This window comes from Heterodontus francisci, chromosome 3 (genome assembly GCF_036365525.1).
Source record: "Heterodontus francisci isolate sHetFra1 chromosome 3, sHetFra1.hap1, whole genome shotgun sequence".
Lineage (NCBI taxonomy): Eukaryota > Metazoa > Chordata > Chondrichthyes > Heterodontiformes > Heterodontidae > Heterodontus > Heterodontus francisci.
This window is the reverse complement of record NC_090373.1, coordinates 30,476,062-30,490,313: the sequence shown is the minus strand read 5'-3', so window position 1 is coordinate 30,490,313 and position 14,252 is coordinate 30,476,062. Positions and strand designations below refer to the sequence as shown.

The 14,252-nt window shown below is 41.9% G+C and overlaps 1 protein-coding gene across 1 annotated transcript in view; it reads left to right on the top strand.

Moving 5' to 3' along the window:
- egln1a (egl-9 family hypoxia-inducible factor 1a) overlaps window positions 1-14,252 on the top strand; it is a 136,763-nt gene that overhangs the window by 95,748 nt on the left and 26,763 nt on the right. The window contains exon 3 of the mRNA XM_068020784.1: window positions 4,363-4,499. Coding sequence (XP_067876885.1) covers window positions 4,363-4,499 — 137 coding nt within the window. The remainder of the gene's footprint in view (window positions 1-4,362; window positions 4,500-14,252) is intronic.

Below are 14,252 nucleotides of genomic sequence, written 5' to 3'. Positions count from 1 at the left end.
TGAGGAGCGATGTAACAGGTGTTCAAAATTATAAAATAAAAACAAGATAGCTGGAAATACTCAGCAGGTCTGGCAGCATCTGTGGAGAGAGAAGCAGAGTTAACGTTTCAGGTCAGTGACCCTCAAAATTATGTAGTGTTTTGAAAGAGTAAATAAGGAGAAACTTTTTCTTAAACTGTCAGGAGCGCCAATAACCAGAGCATACCGATTTAACATAACTGGTAAAAGAACACAGAGGGGAGATGAGGAAAAAATATTACCCTAGTGAGTTATGATGTGGAATGCCTGGTGGAAGAAGATTCAGTGGTAACTGTCAAAAGGGAATTGGACATCTTCATGGAGAGGAAAAAATTACAGGGCTATGGGGAATGGACAGGGGAGTTGTGGGAATAATTGGATAGCTGTTCCAAAGAGGCATGATGAGTCAAATAGTAGCCTAATGAGCTGTATGATTCTGTGAAATGGTAGATTTGCATGAAATGGACCTTTTTGGTCTCAGACACTCAACTGTCATCTTAGTACAGCAGCTACCTGTTTCTTACATGACTCTGTTCAAGAAAGGGAAAAAAGTCTAAGCCAGAAAATTACAAGCCAATTGCTGTTACCTTGGTAATGAGCAAACTTCTACAGTTTTAATATGAAATGGAATTAGTGAACACTTAAAGCATAGGCTAGACACAAATAGTAGGCATGGATTTGTAATGGGCAACTCTTGCTTAACTGCTTTGAACACAATGGATATTGTATTGTTGGATTTTTTTAGAAGGCATTTGACAAAGTGCTGCATAAAGGACTGGTTATGAAAATTGAGGCATATTGTATTAAAAGGAAAGTAGTCACATGGGTAGAGGGAGGGGAGGCTGTGGGATAGAAAGGAAAGAATGAGGATGCACAGATTTATTTGGATTGGCAGGATGTGAATTGTGGTGTGCTGCATGGATCTGTGGTGGGGCCTCTGTTTTTCAATTTATATAAGTGATTTGGACATGGGTGTGACAAAGTGTAGTAAAGGCACACTATGGTTCCAAGGGAGCAATGGCTTTCTTACTGAAGTGTTATTTGGCGCTGAGCACAAGAAAATTACCTAAATACAAGAACAGAATCAGGGAAATGATATCCAAGTTTGAGGGCATGACTGACTGTGAAGATATGATAGGAGGACATAGAGGATTAGTAGTGAGGGCGCATAGGGAAGCAAATACAAATGTGAAATAGCACATTCTTCAGAAAACAATGGTAAGATTAAAAGTAGAGGCACAGAGATCTAGGGATGCAGATGCAAAGATCTTTAAAAGTGGAAGTGCATATATAAAGCACCACATGAAAACAAATGCAATGCCAAAATTTTATACATGGAGGAATTGAATATAAAAGCAAAACACTGTTTAATTTGTATGATGCATTAGTTTGGTCATCGTTTGAGTATTGCATGAAGTTCTGGACTCTCCATTATCGGGACGATATTGGAACCAATGAAAAGTTATATAGATATGAGAGAGCGCGCTTGTTGGCATCAGGTTCTATATATAAACTGATGACATGTCTTTGGATGATGTTGCTGAGTGGCAGCAGGTAGCTGAAAAAGAGGAGGGGGCCAAGAATAGATCTTTGGGGTCTCCAAAGGTAATGGTGTGGGTGTGGGAAGAGATGCTATTGTTCAAGATGCTCTGGCTATGATTGGACACATTTTCTCACTGAATCCAACCTCACAGTGGCGCAGTGGTTAGCACCGCAGCCTCCAGCGACCCGGGTTCAATTCTGGGTACTGCCTGTGTGGAGTTTGCAAGTTCTCCGTGTCTGCGTGGGTTTCCTCCGGGAGCTCCGGTTTCCTCCCACATGCCAAAGACTTGCAGGTTGATAGGTAAATTGGCCATTAGCAATTGCCCCTAGTATAGGTAGGTGGTAGGGAAATATAGGGACAGGTGAGGATGTGGTAGGAATATGGAATTAGTGTAGGATTAGTATAAATGGGTGGTTGATGGTCGGCACAGACTCGGTGGGCCGAAGGGCCTGTTTCAGTGCTGTATCTCTAAACTACACTAAACTTTTCATCTCTCTATTTTGCTTTACATTGAATTCACCATTCCAACTTGCACATTCTTGTTCAAACCATGCGCTGTTAATTTCACAAGCCTTCAATCTGTTCGGTAGAGGATAGACACAGCTGTTTGCTTTATTCACTGAGATCTCAGATGGTCTGTAGCGTACGCTACACACTTCCAACTTTCACTTCCAGCAATTTGCAGGGCAAAATATCATGGAGATTTAATGGGCAAGGGCAAGTCTAACCACTGGTGGGTGTTGTTTGTTGGCCTGCCACAGCAATGTTTTAGCCAGTGTTGGCCCAGATTTTGTTGTAATGGTGTATTCGGCCCCAAATGCTGTTAGACTGTTGAGCTTTCAATGACAAATTTACAGCAAACCTTGCCGGAGAATTCGTTAGAATGCACCACAACGAGAATAGTGGCAATTCGGAAGCAATGCCATTGAGAAATCATTTCTGATTTTGATCACATGAACACAGTATTCATCACTTGTTATAAAAGTGCATGTTTGACCTCAGCCGCATTTCGCAAAGTTACCATCAATCTGAGGTTATTTATTTTATTTTCTGAAGTTGTGGAAATATGATTCCTGGATGCAATATGGGCATAGGACATGGCTGCATGTTTGAGCTGATTGAAGGCGTGTGAATTGTAATTGCTTTCAGATGTTGGTGAGCAAATTCATTTCAAAGCGCATGTCTTGTGTTTTGTAGGGGAAATAAATTAAAAACTCAACACGAGATCTGTAGGTTGTATTTAATAATTCATTTCTCATGTTGCTGCTTTTAAATTCAGTGCAGCTGCATGGTCTTTAATCATACTGCTTTAAAAAGATCAATATTCTGAAGTACCAGTTGAAACTGTTAAGGAGCCAGAAATCAGTGAATGGGTACAAACATTAAATGGCTGTCAAAAATTCAGTTCTATTTCACAGGAAACGATTAAGCCAGCAAGTATGTCCAAAAGCCAGTTATTTTTGTATTGGCTAAATAAATCAGCAAAGCTCAGTAAAAGGTATCTATACTTAAGGGAAAGCAATCTTGGAGCAATAAATCATGCAATTGCCAGATCACCAGCACTGTTCTGCTTCAGTCTAAGTGGCAGTGGCGATCAGAGCAGCTTTAATGCAACAAATTAGATATGGCCGTTGATTTTATCAGTGGGGTGGAGCAATGAAAATTGAATCATCATTGTTTCAGCCAGGTGCACATAAAGTATCCCAGGAAATTTTGGCATGGAGCCAATTAATGGCCTGAATCACTTGCACCATATTTGCTGGAAAATTTGTGTCGGAGTAATGGCATACGCTATAGATGCACTCTTACTACAGTGCAAATTTTCAGCAAATTCCAGCTGTGAAGAACAGCAATCAATCCACAAGGGATTAATAGTACCTTTTCAGTAAATTGAATTTTTACAGCTGCTTGGAAGGTAACAGTTTCTTTTGGATGAATCGACTGCTTTTCCTTGTATGCAGTGCACAGTCTTGAACTGTGTCTTCCAGGATAAGATGATACAGTTAACATGAACATGATACATGAACTTCCCAGTACCCACAGAAGCTGATGCTTTCTCATCAGAACTAGCCACTAAGAGCCGGGGATGAATTTTTTTTTTTATAATGTATTTGTCTTTGAAACAGTCAAGCATGCAAAATGTTACGGCTCTACAGTGACATAATTAGCTGCTTAATTTTAAGAACTGACAATCAGCAATTATATTTTCATTTGATGGAATACTGCATTAACATTTTAAATATACTGTACCACCATAACAGCAATTTATCTTGACTGATTCCTGATCAAAAGAGATTTCCCCTTCTCGCATGTATTTTTTTTATCATAGTAAAGAGAACAGTCTCCATAACTAAGTTAAACTACAAAGCTGAAAGATGGAAATTATTCTTTTGTGTTGCACTGCTGGTTAGTGCAATGGAGGCAAAACCTTGGACTGTGGGGATTATAAGTTCTTTGTGAATGGATAAGTTTAGACCTTTCCATTTCAGAGCTATAGGATCTTATGATGACTGGGAATATGCAATTGTTGTTTTGAAGTAATTGGAATTGAAACAACTGGAGGGAATAATTTTTAGTTCTAACTGTTATTCTGAGAAGTTTTAGATGAGTTTTATTTTAAACAAACCTGCAACAGTGGAAAAATGATTTGTACTAAATAGTTTAAATGCACTGCGATAATATAAACTGATGCAAACTTCAAATCCTATGAAATATTTAGTGATGATTTGCTTTTTATTTAGGAGTTTAAAGAAAGTGCACTAATGAGGACTGGTACCTAAAGACTTCCTTTGTTTCGCTAGGTGAATGGAGGTATTCTTCGAATATTTCCAGAAGGCAAATTACAGTTTGCTGACATTGAACCAAAGTTTGACAGGCTGCTGTTTTTTTGGTCTGATCGACGCAATCCTCATGAAGTACAACCAGCTTATGCCACAAGGTAAGTTCTGTGAAGTACTTTTAGTGGGAAGGGGGCTGAAGTTGTATGATCACCTTCATAGTCTTCATTTTCCATTTACCCCAGGAGTAGGCACAGTATGATGTTTGTCAGAAGCAAAATGACATGGACATTGCCCATTTAAGATGCTACATGTTCAGTCCTCCCAAGGAAGTATCAGTGTAGTTAGTGTTAGCTCATTTGAAGACTGAAATTTCCATAGCAAACTGGGGCATATCTGAACAGGCAGCAGCTAAAATTATGTAGAAAAGTTTACTTTAGCCAGGATGATTTTTGCAGCATAGACAAGATATACTACTTCAGGCCACTTACTGTACCATGTTCATCAACTACTTACGGATTCCTTTGTGGTCTTAATGTGCAAACCAATTATTGCAAGTCCTTATGTATTGAAATCAAAACACATACAGCCTCCTGCCCCAAGTATCTACCTAGAAGGAAAGTCCCTGATACAGATGACGACAAATCAAACTTGCAGGGTTAAATAGGAAGGAAGGTGCAAGGAAATACTTTAAGATATTTTGTCTCTCTCTTCCCCTTCCCCCAATCTTCATGGGAGAAAGAATAAGCACAAAAATAAATAATACCATTAAATTTCTTAGTTGACCTAGAACTACCATTTTTGGTCAGTTGCTGGGTTGGGCCATGCTCCACAAGTGGTTGCAATCGTTGATTGGGGCTGGAACTTTGAAGCCACTGAACCCGAGTTAAAGGAGTACTTGTTTGAGATTGTGTTCAAGATTCAGATTACTCTGATTTCCAGAATGCTCAATTAAAATCTTAACACAGAGGGAAGTGGGATGCATCTTTATTTCTCTCAGACATGCAAGATGTGGAAAAATACAGATTATGGAACATGTCAATTTGAAATTTAATATACCAACCTTAGTTAAGGATGAAATTACTTCAGTGATGAGAGAGGATATAAGACGTAAGCAGACGGTGGAGACTTTATGGATAGAATTCAAAACTAGAAAACAATTTAAGATTGTAGTGAGAGTTGTGTATAGGCCCCCTGGTAGAAGCTGTGAAGTGGTAAAATGTATAAATGTTGATATTAGACAAGTATGTATCAAAGGCAGAGTGATTTGAATGGATTTTGACTTCTATATAGATTGGGATAGCAGACTGGCACATGTTGGAAAGATAGTGAATTTCTGAGTGTGTTCGAGATAGTTTACTGCAACATTATGCCCTTGAACCAACAAAGGGGCATGCCATATTAGATTTAGTAATGCGTAATGACCCACATTTACTTAATAGTGTAACAGTGAAAATTAATCAGCGATCATATGATCAAGTCTTTGAAAGGGAGAAACATGAAATAGCTATCAAGACTTGAGATTTGGGTAAGGCTGACTTCAATGCAATGTGACAGAGATTGTCTACAGTAAACTGGGCAAATCTGTTAATGGGTAAAATGACAAGATCAGTGGAAGGTGTTCAAAAAAGAATTACATTGAATATGCAGTACAGAAACAGGTCATTCGGCCCAACCAGACCATGCTGGCGAATGTAATAATCAGTTTATTCTAGTAAGGGGCCAGAGCTCTATATATAAAACAAAAACAACTTTGAATGACTAAAGAAGTAAGAGGCAACAGAAAACCAAAAGAAAAAACATATAAAAGTCTGAAAAATAGTACGAATCCTGGTGGATGAGAGGGATGCAAAGAACAACAAAAGATGACAAAACCGATCTTAGGAGCTACAAAGAGGGAATATGAAAAGAATCTTGCATGGGATATCAAAATCAACACAAAAAATGTTTACAATTGTATTAGGAAAAAGATGATGGTTAGGAGCATTGTGGGCCTCTTGAAAACTGGTAACAGTGATATTGTCAATGAAAATAAGGAAATGGACGTGTTAAATAATTACCTTACATCAGCGTTGACAGTGGCAAAAGAGGATAGCATGCCGGATGTCCCAAGGAAACTAATGTTGAATTAGGGGTTGGGCTCCCCAAAATTAATGTAAGCAAAATAACAGTAGTGAAGAAAATAATGAGTGACAAATCCTCAGTACCAGATGATTCCCATCCCAGGGTTTTAAAGGAATTAAGTGAGAATATTGCAGATGCCCTAAGTGTCAAAGAGTGTCAGGGGATGTCGAAGTGTTCAGTTCAGAACCATTCCTTCACATTGGATAGTTGCAAATGTCACTCTGTTGTTTACCAAAGGTGAAGGAAGGAAATGCAGGGAGTTATAGACCTGTTGGCCTAATATCTGTTGTTCAGAAATTTAGTCTATAATAACGATGGGGTGACTCAACACAATTTTCAGCTGATCAGAGAGAGTCATAGAAACATAGAAAATAGGAGCAGGAGTAGGCCATTTGGCCCTTCGAGCTTGCTCCTCCATTCATTATGATCATGGCTGATCATCCAACTCAGTAACCTGTTCCCGCTTTCGCCCCCATATCCTTTGATCCCTTTAAACCCAAGAGCTATATCTAACTCCTTCTTGAAAACATACAATGTTTTGGCCTCAACTGCTTTCTGTGGTAGCGGATTCCACAGGCTCACCACTCTCTGGGTGAAGAAATTTCTCCTCGTTTCAGTCCTGAATAGTTTACCCCGTATCCTTAGACTATGACCCCTGGTTTTGGACTCCCCCACCATCGGGAACATCCTTCCTGCATCTTCCCTGTCAGGTCCTGTTAGAATTTTATAAGTTTCTATGAGATCCCCCCTGACTCTTCTGAACTCCAGCGAATATAATCCTAACCGACTCAATTTCTCCTCATATGTCATTCCCGCCATCCCGGGAATCAGTCTGATAAATCTTTGCTGCACTCCCTCTATAGCAAGAGCATCCTTCCTCAGATAAAGAGACCAAAACTGCACACAATATTCCAGGTGTGGCCTCACCAATTGCAGCAAGACATCCCTGCTCCTGTACTCTAATCCTCTCGCTGTGAAGGCCAACATACCATTTGCCTTTTTTACCACCTGTTGGACCTGCATGCTTACCTTCAGCGACTGGTGTAGGAGAACACCCAGGTCTCATTGCATATTCCCCTATTCCGTTTAGCCATTCAGGTAATAATCTGCCTTCCTGTTTTTGCTACCAAAGTGGATAACCTCACATTTATCCACATTATACTGCATCTGCCATGCATTTGCCCACTCGCTCAACTTGTCCAAATCACCCTGAAGCCTCTCTGCATCCTCCTCGTAACTCACCATCCCACCTAGTTTTGTGTCATCTGCAAATTTGGAGATATAACAAAGAACAGTACAGCACAGGAACAGGCCATTCGGCCCTCCAAGTCTGCACCGATCTTGATGCCTGCCTAAACTAAAACCTTCTGCACCTCCAGGGACCGTATCCCTCTATTCCCATCCTATTCGTGTATTTGTCAAGATGCCTCTTAAACGTCATTATCGTACCTGCTTCCACCACCTCCCCTGGCAGCAAGTTCCAGGCACTCACCACCCTCTGTGTAAAGAACTTGCCTCGCACATCCCCTCTAAACTTTGCCCCTTGCACCTTAAACCTATGTCCCCTAGTAACTGACTCTTCCACCCTGGGAAAAGCTTCTGACTATCCACTCTGTCCATGCCACTCATAACTTTGTAAACCTCTATCATGTCGCCCCTCCACCTCCGTCGTTCCAGTGAAAACAATCCGCGTTTATCCAACCTCTCCTCATAGCTAATGCCCAACAGACCAGGCAACATCCTGGTAAACCTCTTCTGTACCCTCTCCAAAGCCTCCACGTCCTTCTGGCAGTGTGGCGACCAGAATTGCACGCAATATTCTAAGTGTGGCCTAACTAAAGTTCTGTACAGCTGCAGCATGACTTGCCAATTTTTATACTTTATGCCCCGACCGATGAAGGCAAGCATGCCGTATGCCTTCTTGACTACCTTATCCACCTGCATTGCCACTTTCAGTGAGCTGTGGACCTGTACGCCCAGATCGCTGTGCCTGTCAATACTCCTAAAGGTTCTGCCATTTACTGTCTACCTCCCACCTGCATTAGACCTTCCAAAATGCATTACCTCACATTTGTCCGGATTAAACTCCATCTGCCATTTCTCCGCCCAAGTCTCCAACCGATCTATATCCTGCTGTATCCTCTGACAATCCTCGTCATTATCCGCAACTCCACCAACCTTTGTGTCGTCCGCAAATTTACTAATCAGACCAGCTACATTTTCCTCCAAATCATTTATCACTTATCTACCCTAATGCTTTGCCAGACACTCAACACCTCCTCCTTTTTGATAATGAGATGACTGAGACTATCTGCACTCCCTTCCCTAGGCTCATCATCCACCAAGTCCTTCCCTTTGGTGAATACTGATGCAAAGTACTCATTTAGTACCTCGCCCATTTCCTCTGGCTCCACACATAGATTCCCTCCTCTGTCCTTGAGTGTGCCAATCCTTTCCCTAGTTACCCTCTTTTTATATACGGATAAAAAGCCTTGGGATTTTCCTTCATCCTGTTTGCCAATGACTTTTCATGACCCCTTTTAGCCCTCCTGACTCCTTGCTTAAGTTCCTTCCTACTGTCTTTATATTCCTCAAGTGCTTCATTTGTTCCTAGCCTTCCAGCCCTTACGAATGCTTCCTTTTTCTTTTTGACTAGGCTCACAATATCCCACGTTATCCAAGGTTCCCGAAACTTGCCAAACTTATCCTTCTTCCTCACCAGAACATGCCGGTCCTGGATTCTAATCAACTGACATTTGAAAGACTCCCACATGTCAGATGTTGATTTACCCTCAAACAGCCCCCAATCTAAATTCTTCAGTTCCTGCCTAATAATGTTATAATTAGCCTTCACCCAATTTAGTACCTTCACCCGAGGCCTACTCTTATCCTTATCCACAAGTACCTTAAAACTTATGGAATTATGGTCACTGTTCCCGAAATGCTCCCCTACTGAAACTTCGACCACCTGGCCGGGCTCATTCCCCAATACCAGGTCCAGTACGGCCCCATCCCTAGTTGAACTATCTACATATTGTTTCAAGAAGCCCTCCTGGATGCTCCTTACAAATTCTGCCCCATCCAAGCCCCCAGCACTAAGTGAGTTCCAGTCAATATAGGGGAAGTTAAAATCACCCACCACTACAACCCTGTTACCTTTACATCTTTCCAAAATCTGTCTACATATCTGCTCCTCTACCTCCCTGGCTGTTGGGAGGCCTGCAGAAAACCCCCAACATCATGACTGCACCCTTCCTATTCCTGAGCTCCACCCATATTGCTTCGCTGCACGACCCCTCCGTGGTGTCCTCCTGCAGTAGAGCTGTGATATTCTCCTTAACAGGTAATGCAACTCCCCCACCCCTTTTCCATCCCCCTCTATCCCGCCTGAAGCTTCTAAATCCCGGAACATTCAGCTGCCAATCCTGTCCTTCCCTCAACCAAGTCTCTGTAATAGCAACAACATCATATTTCCAAGTACTAATCCAAGCTCTAAGTTCATCTGCCTTACCTGTTATACTTCTCTCATTGAAACAAATGCACTTCAGACCACCAGTCCCACTGTGCTCCGCAACATCTCCCTGCCTGCTCTTCCTCTTAGTCTTACTGGCCTTATTTACTAGTTCCCCCTCATTTATTTCACTTGCTGTCCTACTGCTCTGGTTCCCATCCCCCTGCCACACTAGTTTAAACCCTCCCGAGCGACGCTCGCAAACCTCGCAGCCAGGATATTAGTGCCCCTCCAGTTTAGATGCAACCCGTCCTCCTCCTACAGGTCCCATCTGTCCCTGAAGAGATCCCAATGGTCCAGATATCTGAAACCCTCCCTTCTACACCAGCTGTTCAGCCACGTGTTTAGCTGCACTATCTTCCTATTTCTAGCCTCACTGACACGTGGCAGAGGGAGTAATCGCGAGATTACAACCCTAGAGGTCCTGTCTTTTAACTTTCTACCTAACTCCCTAAACTCCCCCTGCAGGACCTCGTCACTCTTCCTGCCTATGTCATTGGTACCAATGTGTACCACAGCCTCTGGCTGTTCACCCTCCCCTTTCAGAATTCCCCTGTCCGTTCAGAGACATCCTTGACCCTGGCACCAGGGAGGCAATTTACCATCCTGGAGTCTCTCATCCACAGAAGCGCCTATCTGTGCCCCTGACTATAGAGTCCCCTATAAACTATTGCTCTTCTATGCTTTGTCCCTCCCTGCTGAACAGCAGTGCCAGCCGTGGTGCCACTGCTCTGGGTGCTGCTGTTTTCCCCTGATAGGCCATCCCCCCCAACAGTATCCAAAACTGTATACTTGTTAGAGAGGGGGATAGCCACAGGGGATTCCTGCACTGACTGCCTGCCTCTTCTAGTGGTCACCCATCTATCTGCCTGCACCTTGGGTGTAACCACATCTCTAAAACTCCTGTCTATGACGCTTCCTGCCACCTGCATGCTCCTAAGTGCATCCAGTTGCCGCTTCAACTGATCCATGCGGTCTGTGAGGAGCTGCAACTGGGTACACTTCCTGCAGATGTAGTCGTCCGGAACGCTGGAATCGTCACAGACCTCCCACATCTCACAGGTGAAGCACTTCAACCCTCTAACTGACATTTCTAGCACTAATTAATAAATTGATTTCAGATAAATACTTATTAAATCCTTACTAAATTGTTACAATAACTATATGGTCCCTAGTGCTAGATTCCTACTATAAATATTAAATGCTAACTAAATACAGTAATCTCCTCCCTCTGGTTTAGTTACTCTACTTATTAATTAGTTAATTAGGGTTTTAATCAATTTTTATCAATCTTTTATTTTCAAATTCAGTAAAAAAAAATTCCCTACCAGCCAATCAGGTCACAGCTTTCCTGTGACGTCACTTTCAGTTTTTTTTACCAGTTTACATTTAGTTCCCTCATCTAAATCATTAATATATATTGTAAATAGCTGGGGTCCTAGCACCGATCCCTGTGGTACCCCACTAGTCACTGCCTGCCATTCGAAAAAAGACCCATTTATCCCTACTCTTTGTTTCCTGTCTGCCAATCAATTCTCTATCCATCGCAATACACCACCCCCAATCCCATGCGCTTTAATTACACGCTAACCTCTTATGTGGGACTTTGTCGAAAGCCTTCTGAAAGTCCAAATAAACCACATTCACTGCTCCCTCTCATCGGCTCTACGAGTTACATCCTCGAAGAATTCTCGTAGATTTGTCAAGCATGATTTCTCTTTCGGTAAATCCATGCTGACTGTGTCCGATTCTACCACTGTTCTCCAAGTGCTCTGCTATAACATCTTTGATAATGGACTCTTGAATTTTCCCCACTACCAACATCAGGCTGACTGGTCTATAATTCCCTGCTTTCTCTCTACCTCCCTTTTTAAATAGTGGGGTTACATTAGCTACCCTCCAATCTGTAAGAACTGTTCCAGAGTCTATAGAATCTTGGAAGATGACCACCAATGCATCCACTATTTCTAGGGCCACTTCCTTAAGTACTCTGGGATGCAGACCATCAGGCCCTGGGGATTTATTGGCCTTTAATCCCATCAATTTCCCCAACACCATTTCTCTACTAATACTGATTTCCTTCAGTTCTCGTCTCTCACTAAACCCTGTGTTCCCCAACATTTCTGGTATGATATTTGTGTCCTCCTTTGTGAAGACAGAACCAAAGTATGTATTTAGTTGGTCAGCCATTTCTTTGTTCCCCATAATAAATTCCCCTGTTTCTGACTGTAAGGGACCTACATTTATCTTCACTAATCTTTTTCTCTTCACATACCTATAGAAACTTTTACAGTCAGTTTTTATGTTCCCCGCTTGCTCTCGTACTCTATTTTCCCCTTCTTAATCAATCCCTTGGTCCTCCTTTGCTGAATTTTAAACTGTTCCCAATCCCCAGGTCTGTTGTTTTTTCTGGGGAATTTATATGCCTGCTCCTTGGATCTAATGCTATCTCTAATTTCCCTTGTAAGCCATGGTTTGGCTACCTTTCCCATTTTACTTTTGCGCCAGACAGGAATAAACAATTGTTGCAGTTCATCCATGCGCTGTTTGAATGTTTGCCATTGCCTTTCCACCATCATCCCTTTAAGTAACGTTTCCCAATCCATCATAGCCAACTCGCGCCTCATACCTTCGTAGTTTCCTCTACTAAGATTCAGGACCCTTGTCTCAGAAACAACGACGTCATTCTCCATCTTGATGAAGAATTCTATCATATAATGGTCGCTCATCCCCAAGGGGTCTCGCACAACTAGTTTGTCAATTATTCCTCTCTCATTACACAATACCCAGTCTAGGAGGGCCTGTTCTCCAGTTTGTTCCCCAACATGTTGGTCCAGAAAACCTCCCGTATACACTCCATGAATTCCTCCTCTCCGGTATTGTGACTAATTTGATTTGCCCAATCTATTTGCAGATTAAGGTCACCCATAATTACAGATGTTCCTTGATCACATGCGTCTCTAATTTCCTGTTTAATGCCATTCCCAACATCACCACTACAGTTTGGGGGTCTATATACAACCCCCACTAATGTTTTTTGCCCTTTCGTGTTTCTCAGCTCTAGCCATACAGATTCCACATTATCATAGCTAATATCCTTCCTCACTATTGCATTAATTTCCTCTTTAACCAGCAATGCAATTCCACCGCCTTTTGCTTTTTGTCTGTCCTTCCTAAATACTGAATACCCCTGGATGTTCATTTCCCATCCCTGGTCACCTCGCAGCCATGTCTCTGTAATCCCGACTATATCATACCAGTTTACATCTATTTGCGTGATGAATTCATCCACTTTATTGCGAATGCTCCGCACATTAAGGCACAAAGCCTTAAGGCTTGTCTTTTTAACATTTTTGTCCCCTTCCCACTATTTTTCACTGTGGCCCTGTTTGATTCTGGCCCTTGATTTCTCTGCCTATCGCTTTTCTTATTCCCCTTACTGCCTTTTGTTCTTGTCTTTGATCCGCCCCTCCTCTGACTCCTTGCAAAGGTTCCCATCCCCCTGCCGTTTTAGTTTAAACCTTTCCCAGCAGGGCTTTGTAAAGGGTAGGTTATGCCTGATGAAACGGATTGAATTTTTTGAAGAGGTATCTAAAGTAGTGGACAGGGGAATGTCGATGAATATTGTGTCTCTAAAGTCCCTCATAAGAAACTGATAACTAAAATTGAAGCTTCTGGAATTGAAAGCAGATTATTGATCTGGTTAGAAAATTGGCTGAGTGGCAGGAGAAGGAGTCGGGATAATGAGCAGGTGATAATTGGCAGGATGTAATTAGTGGTGTCAGACAGGATGTGTTGGGGCCTCAACTATTCACCATATTTATTAATGACTTCAATGATGGGGGTAGAAAGCCACATATCCAAGTTTGCCGATAGAATAAAAATAAGCAGCATTGTAAGTAGTTTAGATGGAAGTGTAAAATTGCAAAGAATTATTCATAGATTAATGAATAGGAAAATGGAAAATGTGGTAAATGGATTTCAATGTAGATAAATATGAGGTCATCCACTTTGGACCTATAAGAGATAGAACAGGATTACTTTCTAATAGATGAAAAGCTAGAAACAGTGGTCGCCCAAAAAGACATGGGCATCCAGCTAAATAGATCATTAAAATGTCATGAGCAAACACGGCAAATAATCAAAAAGGCTAATGGAATGCTGGCCTTTATATCCAGAGGAGTAGAATAAAAGGGGGTAGAAGTCATGCTTCAGTTGTATAAAGCCCTGGTTAGGCTACACCTGAAGTACTGAGAGAGGTTCTGGGCACCACATCTTA